The sequence below is a fragment of the Xenia sp. Carnegie-2017 genome, unplaced genomic scaffold, assembly GCF_021976095.1.
Source record: "Xenia sp. Carnegie-2017 unplaced genomic scaffold, XeniaSp_v1 HiC_scaffold_23, whole genome shotgun sequence".
NCBI classification, from domain to species: domain Eukaryota; kingdom Metazoa; phylum Cnidaria; class Anthozoa; order Malacalcyonacea; family Xeniidae; genus Xenia; species Xenia sp. Carnegie-2017.
The window spans coordinates 12429823-12448409 of record NW_025813486.1 but is presented as its reverse complement, the minus strand read 5'-3'; the positions used below and the strand labels follow the sequence as shown (position 1 = coordinate 12448409).

At 35.9% G+C, this 18587-nt stretch overlaps 1 protein-coding gene across 1 annotated transcript; it reads right to left on the bottom strand.

The window, feature by feature from the left end:
* Window positions 1-3178: 3178 nt before the first annotated feature.
* On the bottom strand, window positions 3179-16868 carry LOC124448008 (myocardin-related transcription factor B-like). Its single transcript, XM_046999017.1, has 7 exons — window positions 16658-16868; window positions 16499-16564; window positions 16334-16389; window positions 16054-16129; window positions 8374-10769; window positions 7607-7673; window positions 3179-5174 (listed from the first exon to the last, which is right to left on the bottom strand). The coding sequence occupies exons 1-7, from the start codon at window positions 16737-16739 to the stop codon at window positions 4567-4569; spliced, it is 3351 nt and encodes a 1116-aa protein (XP_046854973.1). The 5' UTR covers window positions 16740-16868; the 3' UTR covers window positions 3179-4566.
* Between the last annotated feature and the right edge of the window lie 1719 nt (window positions 16869-18587).

Here is an 18587-nt window from a genome sequence, read left to right as displayed (position 1 = left end):
GTGAATACAATTTTCTATTAAACACTCACTTAATTAGTCTTGATTTGTTCAAAATTATTTTACTAAACACAAGTTAGAAAAAAAATTAAAAATGGGTGAAAGTGATTGAAATTCTGGTGCTCAGATGATTTTTTTAAGATTTAGGCGACAGCCGATAAAATCGTGTGAGTTTGCATGTTTGTCTGTGGTATAAGACAAAAACTTAAAATGCTGAGTCAGCATCATTGTAATAAAAGGTAAAAGCATTTGTTGATTCTTCATAAACAAGTTATTGAAAGTAAACGGTTTAATATACTTTTTTACTCATTTCATACTAGTCTATTGAATAGTACTGAAAATTTTTGGAATTTGAACTTTTTGGTTTTGATAAGTTTCTGCTTATTGTGCACACTTATCGCTTGGGGACGCATTGATTACTTGAATTGCTTTTGCATTTTCCCCATAACATCATGAAAGAAATTATTAGTTGTGTCGGTGTGCAGCGAAAGTTGTGTTTTTGAGCACATTAGTCCACGGCCTATAGGGAAGTTTTAGCAGATCCAGCAGATTATTCAAAAGTAGGGACGAGCGTTGGGAATCAAGGATTTGTCAAAATATACATCACCGCTAATTTCAAATTCAAAATATCTTTATACCACAACCATTGGTTGCGAATTTCTAAAGAATATAATCCTACCAATCAAAGAGCTGTTGTGTATTTCATTTTACTTAACGCTAGTTCTTCCCTGTTATTCATTAAGTCCTTATTCAGTTCAATGACACGTTTCTGATCATTTTGGTTAAGCAGAATTAGTAATTTTTTTCCTTTCGTTCATTTTTGTGAAGTTTCTCATTTTTAAAAGATATTTTTTAGTGCTGAGAAGCCACTGACTTTAGCTCACATGATAACCACCGTCCGCGACGTTTTGTCCGAAGTGGAATGGGATCGACGCGCAACTACGGACAAAGTACTTTTGACGTCATTTTTTAAAAGTTTTGAGTTTGGAAAATAATGTTCAAAGAAATCACCCTCTTCATAGAACTTAAAAAAGCTTTACAGCATTCACACTGCTTATCAAAATGAAACTTTCATTTACACTTTGTGTCAACTTTAAGCGTATTTAAAAATAAAGTTTATACAGCGATATACAACAATAATTTCTGATCTATGTTGAAGTTCTGGAGTCATGACCAACTTACTCGGCAACAATGGCGAATTTTGCACAGATTTTGTCTGGTTGTAAATCATAAGTCTTAATACACACCAGAAAATAATTTAAAAAATATAACAAACAATAAGAAAACATAACTCAAAATCATACTACAAATTTCAAAATGCTCACTACACATTTCAAAATACTCTCTACACATTTCAAAATACTCACTACACATTTCAAAATACTCACTACACATTTCAAAATACTCGCTACATATTCGTCTCAGTCTTATCCTGGTCTGGCCTGCCCATGGTCGTCACTAGTTTCCTCTACGAAACTGACGTGACATCATAAAGTAAGCAATTAAATATATAATTCCGCATTTCACAAGACAAACAAATTGGGACATTGGGATAAAACATGAAAATATTGGCTGAACTCTAATTAGAAATTCTTCCTGGGTTCTGCTGGACTAGGTCGGGCACAACATTAGTAGACGATCTACATATCGCAAGCAAATGTATTTGCAGTGACTTTCGATACATGTCCGTACTTTAATAGCAAAAATTTGAGTATATGCATGAATTTGCATTCGCTATGTCGCGTACGTACTTGTGTGATGCGTTACAAAAATAACAAGGAAACCAAAGAAGAAATTTGCGCATAGCGCTATAACTTGTTGCACAAGAAACGCCAAAGAAAATGAAAAGTTCGGTAACTTCGAGTAAAAGCAGTAAATTTAGAGCTTCAATACCAGTCACGTCAATAAGTGCATTAGTTAAACTAATGACTGTCGAATATCACCAATACAAATACAATTATATGCAATCTGTAGATTGACCACTCATGTTGTGTTGTCTAACCAACACCAAGAAATCCCTGGAAGAAATATTACTAATAGTTCATGTACGCGTATCGCATATTTTGATGCTATTGTGGCGATATGTTTGTCTATGTGTGGAATTCCATATAGACAGCATATCGCCACAATAGCATCAAAATATCCTAACGCGTACTGAACTGTTAGTAATATCGGAAGCGTATATTTATATCAGCTTTCTGACATTACGTCAATTTCGTATATGGAAACTAATGCCGACCGTGGCCAGGCCAGACCAGGGTAAGACTGGGACAAATGTGTCGTGAGTATTTTGAAATGTGTAGTGAAATTTTGAGATGTGTAGGGAGTATTTTGAAATGTGTAGTGAGTATTTTGAAATGTGTAGTGAGTATTTTGAAATGTGTAGCGAGTATTTTGAAATGTGTAGTGAGTATTTTGAAATGTGTAGTATGATTTTGAGTGATGTTTTCTTATTGTTTGTTATGTTTTTAAATTATTTTTCTGGTGACCCGTACCGGCCACCGTACAATCTACTAAATATCTGACTACGCCAAAATTGTAATGTAATGAGTGAGGCAAGCCGCCATCCTGAAAGGTGGCAAAACTAACCGTATTTACAAATAATATCTGCTTGTATTGAGTTGATATAAAGTCGCATTTGATAGGATGGGTTATTTAAACTGTGTTTTAACTTATTTTTCAATTTGAGTTTTGCTTTTTTGCCACCTTTCAAGATGGCGTCCTTGCCTCACCTTGACATGGTAGTTAGAAATCTAGGAGATTGTGTTCTAAATCAATGGTTGTATAATATTTGTCACGAAATAATTCACATAGTAAATCAAGTTATGGGTGTTTTTTTTATAGATTAATTAGTTTATTTGAACTTGTAGCTCTAGTACACCTTGTAATTTTGTAGGTCATGATTGCAAGTAAACTTTGTACATTGTATTCAATGAAAAAACGTCCAGAGTGTGCGCTAAAACAGTGAAGATGTTTGAGCCTTTGAGGGGACCACACAAAGTATCCACACACTCGCAGTGCTACAAGAGCGACATTAATTTTAATAAATTTGATATTCCAATGCGATGCACAATCAGAATTTAAATGCAAATAACGTGGCCTGGTTATAAGATGCTGCTGTTTATTGTGTACTTCTTACGAAGTTTCCGTTATGTATCTTCAACAGAATGAACACTTTCTGTACCGCGCAAATGTGCGCATGTCAAAATTTAATTTCTTTACACGATAGCGAAAATAACTATTTACAATTTTAAAGTACTCAATACTTTGTTACCGGCTTCAAGCCGCGATAAAAAGTGATTTTTAAAACACGGTGACAGTCAGAAATCTTGACAAAATCTTATAATTTTACCGCCAGCAACAATAACATGCGAAACCGATTCAAAGATCTTCCTACAATCAAAATAATTCTCCGCCTTGGTACAGTTAGCTGCTTCATTTTAAAATTTTCAAAGTAAAAAAAAATGAATAACAGAAAAACCGCGCACTTACGTTCAAAAGAAAAGCACATAAGATGCCAAAGAATTAGTTCTCCGAGCAATATCAAGCACTTAAAAACAGCAGTTTCGGAAGATCTTTGACGGCCGGCCATTTGAGCTCACTCTATTAAGCAGGCGGCATAAATTACTAATCTTGATTCTTTCACATATGTCATCGAAATATGTAAGCTTTCAAAAACTTTACATTCATTACTTTCACAAACAATACATTCGACTGGGTTTGATATTTGTTACATGTACATAGAACCCTCCGCCCCCCCTGCTCCATAGAAAATAACTGTCCGACACATCATATAATTATGTCAGACTAATTCGGCCTGCTCGTGACCATATATGTCCACATCTGTATCTACAACACACAGTGGGTGAAGAAACTAATGGGCGGCGAAAATGACAAAGAACATTGACGTAACCAGCCGCCATGTTGCTGCCAGGCAAGTACGCTCGTACATTCGTCTAGCCCTTCATGAATTTTTCGGTCAGGTTATACATGTGACTGCGGAATGAGAGTAAGCGATTCCGACCCTCATCTCCCCACTTCATGCATATAAACTAATCAAACGTCTTCTCTGTATGAGGTAAACCAGGTTTTTTACATATGGTGAACTTTAAATACGCGCTGCATAAGAAAAATGTCAATAACATGTTTAGGCTGTTGTATGAAAATAAATCTCAATTGGCATTTTTAAAGATATGTTTGCCAAGTGTTCTGACACTGGTATCAAGCAAAAACTAGAAATTTTCAGTTCGAAAACACCATTTGCAGTAAAGGTTTCAGATAATTTCTTGGTCGTGAAATGATCATTAATGTACAGCACGTCATTTTTTCTCTACCGATGACGTCAGGCTACTGCCAGCCAATCCAAAATGTATTTTACTGCAAGCGCGTAAAATTCACCACATGAAAAAACTGGACATTGGTTAATGATCGGCCTTGTTTTACAAGCTCTGTGTACGTCCACGCTACTTCGACGCTCTAATGATGATGGGATTGTCATCATACATATAGTTATGTAACTGTCAATGGCTGAACGTTATACCTGATATAACATTGACAGATATCCCCGAATCATTGTTCCCCTAAGTCCATAGATTCAGGAAACTCAGAATTTCCCGTATCCACATCTATAAACGCTAGACCTGCCTCTCCTTGTTTAATCAAACCACCATCAGTAGGGTTACCAAATATGTCACATGGATTGACGTGATAAATTGAAGTATTATGCATAGTGTGCGTCCGAAGGTTGTCGAAGCTGTCTCTTCGGTATCCGTTCGCGTACAATACGTTCCTTAGGTCAACGTCGTCTTCATCAACGCGCATCGGAGAATTGCAACTTGCTAACAGGCAGCCGTCCATATTTTGGGAGGACATTTTCGGTTGCGAATGGACAATATTCAAAGGGGCACTGTGCTCATGCATTTCACTTAACAGTTCGCTTGAATTAAAGTTTACCGCCGCGGGGGACGAAGCACAAATTGTATTCTGCACGGCTTCTTGGTAAGACGGCAGACTTGTCGTAGGTGATTTGAGTAGCTTGGGGGAATTGGGATGGGTAAACGACGTTGATGCCTCAACACTAGAAGAGGAAACTGGTAACGATGACTGAGAATAACCATTTGAAATACTGGATGTAAGTCCATCACCAGCAGTTGCACTTGATGAAATTCGTGTATCAACTGGAAATGAGAAGCGCGCAAATTAGTATAGCTAGTAGTATAGTTACGAGTAAAATGAAAGCCAAACAAACTTCTTTTTAATTTAAAAAAACATGGCGGCAGTTGTAAGTAAACAAAGATTTCCACAATCGCAATCGTTTGAAATTCAAGAATTACAAAAGAATGCAAAGAATAAAAACAAAGGAGCAAGTACTGTTTTCGGGGGAATGTTTTTAATATTTAAGCCGCATTACGAAGCTTTCTGAAACATTTTTGGCTCAGAAACATTATTACCGGTCCATTATTTCGCCGTAATCGACCACGGTCCAAAACGCGTAGTTTTACAGTCAAATGGAAACAAACTTCGTTATGCAAACAGCAAAACGCAAAATAAACGAAACAAAAAACCATTTACGAATGTGATTCGAAGAAAAAACACTTGGAAAACAATAACCATCCAGACGATACAATTTGAAACGATTTATTTTTTATGGACGACAACTAGTGAAGTGAAAGCTAACCCGTAAAAACAGCAAGGACGAGAAACAAAGCAAGCTTCGTTTCAGGTCAAATAATGCCATATAATAATCCTTTTAATAACCTCGCTTTCTCGGTCTTTACTGAGAAATATCGGACCTCTGTGTCTTTTTGTACAAGCTTCGCCCTACGGCTCGGTCTGTACAAAAAAAAACATCGGTCCGTTATTTCTCCGTAAAGACCTCGAGCCCGGTTATTAAGGGCTTAGTAATAGTATAGTTTCGAGTCCAATCACGGTTAAACATGCACTCGTGAGTTTTTTTAAAGACTGCAGCGTAATCAACGCTTTTCAGCCAATCAGGTTACAGCATTTACAAAGCAGCTATACTCTATTACAGGGCAATTACATATAAATTTCACGGCAGTCAACCAATCAGTCAACCAATACGATCGAGAAATATCTCAAAATATAACACTAGCTGATTAAAAGATAACTTTTCTATTATCAAAATCACAATTGTAAGATCACGGTTTGGTATTATTTGGTGAGAAGCTCTTTGAAATAAACTTTAGAGAAAGAATGACACTCTTTTTTGCTTTGTGAATTATGTTTATCATATTGTTTAGTCTTTTTCTGCAGAAGAGCAGGTGACCTTGCTTAGTACAGTAAAACCTTGCGTGAAGCCTAGTTCCCATTGTTGTAATTGTTGTAGTTTCATCATCGACACTAACCGACCAAATTACAACACCACACGTTCCAATATAGTTGTAATTGTTGTAATTGAGAACATACATGCACCCTAAAGCTAAAATCACGTGCGGCTTCTCATCGCCGATAAAATATATTTGCGTTAGGTTTATGTGGCAAGCTTTCTCATTGACGAGGTTAGGTGAAAGGATTTTGATCGTGTATCAAAGAATGTTTGTTCTTTCATGCCACAATTGCGTAAGAAATCGAAAGAAAAGATAAAATGCTATCGCTGATGAGCGTGCCCATGTGAATTTCTTATGTCGGCAAGTGTTGTAATGGTTATAGAAGTTGAACCGCATTCAACTTTTACAACAGCTCCCGATTTGTCTTCGATTAAATTACAACAATTACAACCCGTGTTCCCATATAGTTGTAGACCTTCATCGCCGATAGAATTACAACAATTACAACTACATGGGAACTAGGCTTAAGCGGACACTCTTTTTTGGTATCACGACGTACTGAATTTATTCTGAAAAGCGATGAAAATTTTTAAATAGATAAAACACCAAAACAATATAATAATACACCTTTCCCCTTTTACACTGCAAAACAAAACTGAAAGAAAGGTTTGCCCAGCAAGATACGCAAAAAGTGCACTAACAGCAAACACCTTTATTCGCGATATAAAAACTAGATGCAAAGACGAACGGATCGGTGAAAGAATTTTTTATTTGGTCAAATGGCCTTCTGCTTATGGCGGTTTAAAGTTACTTTTCAATGGATCTTCTACGTCGTGACATAAAGTCTGCGTCAAGCCAAATTCTGACGTCATCCAAGATAGTTGGTATACATATCTTGTGTTGAGGAATCCCTAGCATGCGTCACAAAAGTAAGTCATTCTAGACTTTTCTAACGACGGACAAGGTCAATAAAGGAGCATTTTTGCAGACTTAAACAGCTATTTGACAAACTTAAAAATTTTTTTTACTGATACGTTGAAAATCTCGCTTAAATTCAATATCGCAATTAAAAATTGTTGCTGAAAGTGGCACTTAAATGAATAAAAATTTAAAAAATCTAAAACTAGAAACTCTTGAACAATATACAATACATCATAATATCATAAAGAAATTTTATGTATTTAACATTCGTAGCAGATATTCGTGTTACTACGCGTATTGTGTAGCCGAGTGGTTAGTGTTAGAGTTCCGTACAAACCGCCCGGAAACTCTGCCCGTCAATTTAATTTAGCCACATCGTTTGATATTTATGTAACACTTACCTCCTAAAATATCAAGCAAATCAGCGTTGTGATTGTCCGGACTATTCTGGGATTCGATCATCATGGCCTGACAATAATGGACAAATATAAATTAAAAAAAAACTCTCGGCAAAACCACATCAACACCAACAAAATAATCCTGTTGTCTCATTTTTTTAAAACGTAGCAATCATGCTGACTGCTGCACAAACTTGCTGGTTTAACCCTCTAAAGGCCGGTGTTGCCCTGCGGCAACATTCGCCAAACGAAATGCGTACAAACTTTTCAAAAGGTTCGGCTCCAAGAGGGTTGATGAATGACGTAGGCTTTGGAAATCTGGGTGACGTCATCAATTATAAGATAGAGGGAAAGTGAGCTTATTTTTGTATAAGTCTAACACCTATTAACCTTCATCGTTTAGCGAAAACAATTTTCTTCAGAAGCAAGTTATACGTATATTACCCCATTACAAATTTAAGTGATATTCACCTACTTCTTAGATTTTTGTTTCAAAAATTTCGAAAAACCTAAACCTATCTATCCCAAATAAAAGCAAAGTTCAAAAAACTAAAGATATGCATTTATAATTTACGTAGGTCCCTTAAAGTAGACTAACTAAAGAATGGGTTCCAACAACATGTCCTATGCATTATATATACAAGCGAATTCAAAATTAATGTACGTCGGAAAAAGACGATCCATTGCAGAACGGGTTTTAGCACGGTCAGAAAGTTGTATACAATACAAGTAAGTTTAGTGGTGCTTTTTCAAACACGACTCGTGCGTACCTTCTGTAATTCCTGCGTAATGCCGTGATAATTATCCGCAATATTATTCATTTCCTCGGCCTCAGGGAAGTCCAGACACATAGCAGAGCCGGACTTTTGTTGTTCTTTTTGCATTTCTTGAGGTAAGCCGCTGCTATTGTTGACAGTGGGCACCGAAAGTGACCTGCGATGTCCTAGCGATGAAAAGGTACCGACACTGCTCGTTCTTGAGTGAAGTTTAGGAAATGGACCATTGCTGGAACATCGGGGACTTAGCCGGCCTGCAACCGCTTCAAAATAAGGCGGAGGAGAGCGCTCAACCGGCGTAGGAGAGCTACTTGACGATCGAGTTTCGCCCTCAATTAACGACGTCCAGTTTGATTCTTGCTCCATATTTACATCACTGTGGTGGAGTGAGAGGGAATTTGGCCGAGTCATTTGCTGGAAAAAGATATCGTTGCTCAGATCGCTCGGAAGTTGTTTTTCCGTAGGGCTAAACAGCCGTTGCGCACGTAGTTGTTGTTGCTTTGGCCTTTGCAAAAAAATGACTGGTTTCCCTGGTTGTTTGAAATGGATTACATTGTGCAGTTGCACTGAGTTCACATTGGGTGCAGTACTTTCCGAAGATTGCTGTAATTGGGTTCCATTGCAATTGGTATTGCACACCAATGGCGAGGAGTGTAGCAATGGTGTACCGGAAATCGACACTTGACATTGCTGAGGTGGCGGAAGTGATGTAACCACATTATTTTCACTTACTTTTGTTTTCATGTCAATTGAAGCCTGAGAGGTCGCCAAATGATTGTAGAGTAAATGCTGCTGATTCAGCTGATTGTTTGTCTGTAAACGTTGTTGTTGTTGCTGCTGTTGTTGCAGTTGTAGCAGTTGTTGTTGCTGAAGTTGCTGTTGTTTTATATGTTGCTGATACTGCTGTTGATGTTCGAGTTGTTTCAGCTGTAACTGCCTTTGTTGTAGTTGTTTCTTGTGTTCGAGTGGCGCGTGCTTAGCAATGACGTGTTGCTGTTGTTTAAGTTGCGGTTGCTGTAATTGTTGCTGTCTTTGTTGAAGTTGTTGCTGTTGTTGCTGTAACTGTTGCTGTTGTTGTTGTTGCAGTTCTTGTTGCTGTACTTGTTGTATTTGTTCATTGTTTTGTAGATGTTGTAGTTGCTGAGGTGGAGAATTTATATGCTTTAGTTGTTGCACGTGCTTCTTTATGGTTTCTCCAACACTTTGTTCTTGCGATGTCACTGTCTCTCGCTGACCATTTGCTTGGGAAAAACTTCCCGTTTGGTTAGCAGGTAAATTTGACAGTTGGCTGGCTGGCAGAACTGCCGCTTGGCTGGTCGGCTGTAATGGCTTGCCTTTTTGGTTCTTGATATCTAAATGTTGTAACTGCAACTGGAGATTGAGATGTTGTAATTGCTGAATCTTTTGCTGAATCTCGTCAACGCTTATGTTTTGTTCTTGCAGCATTTTTTCAGCGTCATTTAATATTTTAGCCGTACCCAACGAATTGACCAATGAAACCCCGTTTGGTACAGACGTTGACCGTGTAAGTGTCGTCCTTGGTGCAACAGGGACCGGTGTCGTCTGAGTTATCTGCGTAACAGAACTAGTAATGTTGGAGGAATTTCCCGAACCTTGAGCATTTGCCGATTTCAACCTCTCCATCAAGTTATTTTTTGAACCGGATACGGGTAACCCCCGGCTTTTCAATTCATTCCTCAAGTCAATCACCCTCATCTCCTCAATTTTCATCGGTTTTTCGGCCGGGGGGGTTTCTACCTGGTCAGATTTCTGCATTGTCGGCAGTAGCGGCAAAAAAGTCTGGGGATAATTCTGGCAGAGTACCTGTAGCTGCAAATACTTTTGTTGCTGTTCCAAGAGAAGAGCATATGGTGAATCGGCTGGTAGAGAGTTGCTATCACATTTTGAGCTGTTCCCTTCCATGTTGGGTGGCCGATATTCGTGATATTTGTACTTCTTGAATTTACTCTTGTTCTGTTTCTTGCGCCTCGTTACGTCCTTTGGCTTAATGCTGTTTGACATGGATTGGTTGGTGGTGGCAAGCTGGGGTGTAGCCTTAAATGGTGGCTCGAAGTGTGAAGCGGGGTGAAATAAAGGTGACGAGGGAGAACCAAGACTGATGTTATCCGGAGATGGCTGGGGAGACTCATCATTTAAAGACTCTGGTGGAGATAGAGCATTAATAATATGTATGGAGTCTTTGGTATCGGCGTATTCCACAGCACCTTCTTTTATAGCATGACCTACTATTGAATTGGGATGAAGTATATTTTTATTGACAAGTTCCAAAGGCCCAGGGCGCATGAGTAGACGCTCATTCAGGTTATCTTGAAGCTTCTTCCTCTTCAAGCTAATGGCTGCTACTTGAATGGAAGGATCTGCATTCGAATCTAGAGAAATGACATTTGAAGCAATGGATGTATAAGGAATGTATATTCTAGACATGCTTCTCGACAGAAACCAAGATATAAAAATGAAAACACTAATTCAAAGTGGTTGGTAAGCAATGCATTGACACTGGAAACATAAAGTTAGTACAGTGCTGTACATAATGGCCCAGCAAGGCAAAATTCATTAGAGTATTAAATAATTCTGACAGTTTGAAACAATTTGAAGTTCATCATTTAACAAATTTGCTTTAGCATTTACATTATTTTCACATTGCACATGTAAACATCATACAAAAAGACATGTTAGCTACACCATCATACAAAATGACATGTTAGCTAAACTGTCATACAAAATGACATGTTAGCTACACTATCATACAAAATGTCATGTTAGCTACACCATCATACAAAATGACATGTTAGCTACACCATCATACAAAATGACATGTTAGCTACACTATCATACAAAATGTCATGTTAGCTAAACTGTGATACAAAATGTCATGTTAGCTACACCATCATATAAAATGTCATGTTAGCTACACTATCATACAAAATGTCATGTTAGCTAAACTGTGATACAAAATGTCATGTTAGCTACACCATCATACAAAATGTCATGTTAGCTACACCATCATACAAAATGACATGTTAGCTACACTATCATACAAAATGTCATGTTAGCTACACTATCATACAAAATGTCATGTTAGCTACACCATCATATAAAATGTCATGTTAGCTACACTATCATACAAAATGTCATGTTAGCTAAACTGTCATACAAAATGTCATGTTAGCTACACTATCATACAAAATGTCATGTTAGCTAAACCATCATACAAAATGTCATGTTAGCTACACTATCATACAAAATGTCATGTTAGCTAAACTGTCATACAAAATGTCATCTTAGCTACACTATCACACAAAATGTCACGTTAGCTACACTATCATACAAAATGTCATGTTAGCTACACCATCATATAAAATGTCATGTTAGCTACACTATCATACAAAATGTCATGTTAGCTAAATTGTCATACAAAATGTCATGTTAGCTAAACCATCATACAAAATGTCATGTTAGCTACACTATCATACAAAATGTCATGTTAGCTAAACTGTCATACAAAATGTCATGTTAGCTAAACCATCATACAAAATGTCATCTTAGCTACACTATCACACAAAATGTCATGTGCTACACTATCATACAACATGTTAGCTACACTATCATACAAAATGTCATGTTAGCTACACTATCATACAAAATGACATGTTAGCTAAACCATCATACAAAATGTCATGTCAGCTACACTATCATACAAAATGTCATGTTAGCTACACTATCATACAAAATGTCATGTTAGCTACACTATCATACAAAATGTCATGTTAGCTACACTATCATACAAAATGACATGTTAGCTAAACCATCATACAAAATGTCATGTCAGCTACACTATCATACAAAATGTCATGTTAGCTACACTATCATACAAAATGTCATGTTAGCTACACTATCATACAAAATGTCATGTTAGCTACACTATCATACAAAATGACATGTTAGCTAAACCATCATACAAAATGTCATGTCAGCTACACTATCATACAAAATGTCATGTTAGCTACACCATCATACAAAATGTCATGTTAGCTACACTATCATACAAAATGTCATGTTAGCTACACTATCATACAAAATGTCATGTTAGCTACACCATCATATAAAATGTCATGTTAGCTACACTATCATACAAAATGTCATGTTAGCTAAATTGTCATACAAAATGTCATGTTAGCTATACCATCATACAAAATGTCATGTTAGCTACACTATCATACAAAATGTCATGTTAGCTAAACTGTCATACAAAATGTCATGTTAGCTAAACCATCATACAAAATGTCATCTTAGCTACACTATCACACAAAATGTCATGTTAGCTACACTATCATACAAAATGTCATGTTAGCTACACTATCATACAAAATGTCATGTTAGCTACACTATCATACAAAATGACATGTTAGCTAAACCATCATACAAAATGTCATGTCAGCTACACTATCATACAAAATGTCATGTTAGCTACACTATCATACAAAATGTCATGTTAGCTACACTATCATACAAAATGTCATGTTAGCTACACTATCATACAAAATGACATGTTAGCTAAACCATCATACAAAATGTCATGTCAGCTACACTATCATACAAAATGTCATGTTAGCTACACTATCATACAAAATGTCATGTTAGCTACACTATCATACAAAATGTCATGTTAGCTACACTATCATACAAAATGACATGTTAGCTAAACCATCATACAAAATGTCATGTCAGCTACACTATCATACAAAATGTCATGTTAGCTACACTATCATACAAAATGTCATGTTAGCTACACTATCATACAAAATGACATGTTAGCTAAACCATCATACAAAATGTCATGTTAGCTACACTATCATACAAAATGTCATGTTAGCTACACCATCATATAAAATGTCATGTTAGCTACACTATCATACAAAATGTCATGTTAGCTAAATTGTCATACAAAATGTCATGTTAGCTATACCATCATACAAAATGTCATGTTAGCTACACTATCACATACAAAATGTCATGTTAGCTAAACCATCATACAAAATGTCATCTTAGCTACACTATCACACAAAATGTCATGTTAGCTACACTATCATACAAAATGTCATGTTAGCTACACTATCATACAAAATGTCATGTTAGCTACACTATCATACAAAATGACATGTTAGCTAAACCATCATACAAAATGTCATGTCAGCTACACTATCATACAAAATGTCATGTTAGCTACACTATCATACAAAATGTCATGTTAGCTACACTATCATACAAAATGTCATGTTAGCTACACTATCATACAAAATGACATGTTAGCTAAACCATCATACAAAATGTCATGTCAGCTACACTATCATACAAAATGTCATGTTAGCTACACTATCATACAAAATGTCATGTTAGCTACACTATCATACAAAATGTCATGTTAGCTACACTATCATACAAAATGACATGTTAGCTAAACCATCATACAAAATGTCATGTCAGCTACACTATCATACAAAATGTCATGTTAGCTACACCATCATACAAAATGTCATGTTAGCTACACTATCATACAAAATGTCATGTTAGCTACACTATCATACAAAATGTCATGTTAGCTACACTGTCATACAAAATGTCATGTTAGCTACACTGTCATACAAAATGTCATGTTAGCTACACTATCATACAAAATGTCATGTTAGCTACACTATCATACAAAATGACATGTTAGCTACACTATCATACAAAATGTCATGTTAGCTACACTATCATACAAAATGTCATGTTAGCTACACCATCATACAAAATGTCATGTTAGCTACACTATCATACAAAATGTCATGTTAGCTACACTATCATACAAAATGACATGTTAGCTACACTATCATACAAAATGTCATGTTAGCTACACTATCATACAAAATGATATGTTTGCTAAAACGTCATACAAATGAAATGTTAGCTAAACTGCTTTACAAAATGCATGAAATAGCTTCATTGCTCAGCAGCCTAATGATGTGATATAATTTTGAAATTTAATTCTCATATTTTAGGTGAATAAATTTCAACATAAATGATAAAACAAACTCAAAAAAACATCATCTTGTAAACTCAAGATTCAAGTTATAACAGCAAGAGAAAGATTTAAAGCAATTCTTTGACTTTATTACTAAGTCATTATCAGGCTAATTTCATACTCAAGCACTTAGCTTGATAATGACTTTGAAACAACGTTGAAATATTGCTTTAAATCTTGTCTCTAGTTGTCATAACTTGAATCTTGCATTTACAACATGTTTTTTGGAGTGTCTTTTTTAATCTATTTCTGGTTATTGTTGACTGGAAAAGAATATTCAACATGAAAAAATATAATTTGATTACAAATTTAAAACTATGATAGAAATTAGTAATGACATTTATACAGTGTAATTACCATTGACCATCCACACAAACCTCACTGATATAAATAATCTTATAATATGACGTGTTTTTAAACTTCAAGCTAAAACCAGATGGTATTTAGAATAAAAATTTATATGAAAACATTTCAAATTCATTTTCGATCAACTTTTAATGAATAAAAATTACCATGATGTGCATGTCACAAAATGACTATTTACTTTTAGGACTGCAACATTTCATTATTCTTGTGTTTCTACCTTTACATAGGCAAATATGAAAAATATTTGTGAGATATTTCAATAAGGGAAAGAAGTGTTAAAAGCACCGAGCTATTCAGAGATTATTAAATGGACCTAAAGTCAACAAAAGCGTGAAATTATGACAATTTATCACTTTGTGTACATTTATTTGACTCTGATCCCTAATGAAGAACTCCTTTTCACCTGCCATTCGAAATGTCAATATCTGATTAAGGCAGATGTAATACGTTAGAAATGTTCTAACTTAACTCAATGTATGTGAACAATATAGAAGCAACAACTAACAAATATCAAAATACCATCCTCTAATCTAAAGAATGAAACTTGAAAAGAAAATGTTTTAATGGTCAATTGTATCATGCGTAATTTGTCATCATGATACCTATAATTCACAGTTTTGTATGAAAATTGTCAGTCATAGCTTAAAGGAAATTCGTAAGCTCTTCGCCCCAATGTCTACGTAGCAAAATGCATACAGCCAGCCACAATAAAAAAGCGGGCGGTAAAGTTTTCCTGTTTATAATTTGCAACAAAGTTTCCAACGACATAGTTACATTTAATTGTCAATCGCATTTGAAAAGTTTGTACAAATAATCCCTAACATAAACAGACGCGTATCAAATCTACACTTCTACAGCACTGTAAAGAAATAGGAAACAGCCGTTTGAGAAAAATTATGGAAACAGGCGTCAATTTAATCGAGCAAAGATATGTCAGGAAATTCTTTTGCATAACAAATGCCTTGTTTACAGATCATCATTCGAATTTGATGCATTAAAATAGCTGAATAAATTTCGGGTTATAATATAATGTTTGTTATGAACGATCGGGATTTTTTCTTTTGAGCCACAAAAGTACTATTTACTAAAACTTGAAATAGTGCGACACGGACTTGCCATACGTACGATCTAATCACAAAATATGGGCAACATTAGGGGGTGATGACTATATAAAATGGACATTTGGAGATCTTTGTTCTGAACAATAGAGAATTTAAATAACTAACCTTCAAGTATATGCCTTTGAATAAGCTGATTTCTGTCCGGGCGAACTCGAATTTTTCTTTGTAAATTGTCAATTTTCTAGAATCGAAGGGAAAACTTACAATGTTATAAAAAAGCCCTTTGACAGCGATCACGAGCAAGTAAACCGTTAGACGATGAAAGATACAGGTCTGCAGCAAGCGTCTTTCTTATCTCACAATTGTATTTTCTATTCACAACATTTACTTCCTTCATTAAAATGTTCGCTCTCGGAAAGCTTGTGTGAACGATTTGGCAACATACCTTCGCCTTCTCGAGTCTTGACTTTTGTTGCAGTATAATAGGAGCAGCGGAGACAGCTACATATAAACGCAAAATAATCAAGTACAGAGACACGATTCTGCCAAAATGGTTGTCGCCGTTAAACATTAGTAATGTCTCAAGATCTATTAACTTATGTGAACTAACCTGGCATGATTCCTTGATTAATAAGGTCTTGTCTTGGTCGTCGAAATTGAAGTCGACGGGCCAATGCTGTATACGAAACAAACAGGCCGACGGTGAATAGATACATACTGTTTGTAATGTGCTTTAAAAAGTCAATCGAGGACCATATAAAATTCTTACCCGCGCGATTGTTCTGCAGTTGATCATGACTTAAGCTTTGTGTATAAACCAGGTTTTTCGTAGAGCTAACATTCTGATCCATGCCTACAATCCAATAGTAATAAAATCAGGAGAATTCCCAACGAAACACCAAACAGAAATGAAAACGTTGCGCTCTACATGGCTCAATGCATTTCAATTTCGCAGTGCTAATGGCGAAACTTGTCTAGTCACCAAACCTCACAAACCTTTGTTATTCCCCCCGCTTACGAGCTTTTGGCGATGACGTAATTCTGAAACACTGTATCTCGGCATTTGTATAGAGATCAGCGAACAAAGAGCTCTTTCCAATTAACTCCTCTATTCTCCTTATAAGTGTTACAGTTACATATTTGGGCTTTTAATTAAATGACTACAGAAACATTGTACCACTTTGAGAGCATGCAAGAGTGTTTACGCATAATTTTAGTCCCCTGGAGTGAAAAAGCGAACACTTGTTTTTATTGAGGTCACATTTTATAATATCATGGAAACAGTGCGAATAGGCAATTAGCATAGAATATAATAAATACAATATTGCAAACCCAATTTAATTTTATGCGATATTTTCTAAACATTTAAGTTTCTACCATGTCTAAGTATTGTTGTAGTTGAAGAGAAGGGTTGAAGGACTCTGAGACATGTTGTGGTCAAATTTGCAAGAATTAGGAATTACCTTATAACAAGTTACTCATATTATTTTTGCATCAATACTCGCAAGTATTATAAAAAGGGATAGTGAAAAGAGAAGATGTTTTTGAACTACTTTAAAAAAGTTTCCGGGATGGGAATAGTGAACAGAGATTTGCTGACATCGGCAGTTAAAAAAATGCGGCATTTACATCCGAATTTTCATGCTTTCTACTTTATGTGCAATTGAATGGGATACGATTATTTGCAAAAGAATAACGTTAAAACAGGAAACGTGTCATATCCCCGAAGCAACCATTCCATTGTATCATTTACTAGTGTGTCTGTCGTCAACTGAACAGCAGTTAAGCGATTTTATAACTAAGTTACGTAAGTTGTCTCATATTCTTGCATTTTTGAAAACCACAATACGTAATACAAGCTAACACAAAGTTGTCAGCGCCAATGGGACGTTAACGTTCGAGAGCGGGCTGTAACGCTTTGACTTGTTCAGAGTTCACACGAACAAAGTCATTATACAAACTTGTTATTTTGACGCGTTGCTTCGTTTGACGATTTTCTAAATTCGTTTTAATTTTTTAAATTCATCTTATTTTCACTTTCACAGATAATTACTAAAAAGCAGACGGCGATTTAATTATAATTGAGCGAACGTTGTAAGAAAGAAATACTAACACTATTTTGTAATCTTAGACCAACACTTATATCGGGCAGCACTTTTAAAAAAAAATGGGCCTCTCCTCTTAGTTGCCAATTCAACCGACAATATTTAAGTGGGGTGTAGATAAAAAGCGGACCCGGACGGCGGACGCAAAACGCGCAAATAAAATGCTTTTAGTCGTTCGTAAAATACTCTTATTCTACGTCGAAAAATCGTTGCTCCAATATTAAATTTAGGTACCTGTGCACGACATCCTATTTCATCTTCGCTGATGTGATTAATGTATACTTTCAAGCTGTAACTGACGCACTGATTAACTTGCAACTGCTTCTAACCTCAGCTTTCAAAAGCAAGTTCAAGTTGAAAACTGCAATAGACGTACTGCTTTGCCAAATGACAAGTTGACGGAAATCATTATCAGTGCAGTAAATATGAACAGGCTAACCCACATAAGGCCATGAGTGAAATGCCATTCACAAATCACGAAAAAAATACAATGAGGTTTCATTGCGTTACACTCTATATGACTGACTGAAAATTGAAGTATGCATGTTTAATTGCTTTAAATAATGAGGTCAAAAAATATATCCTGAAAGATAA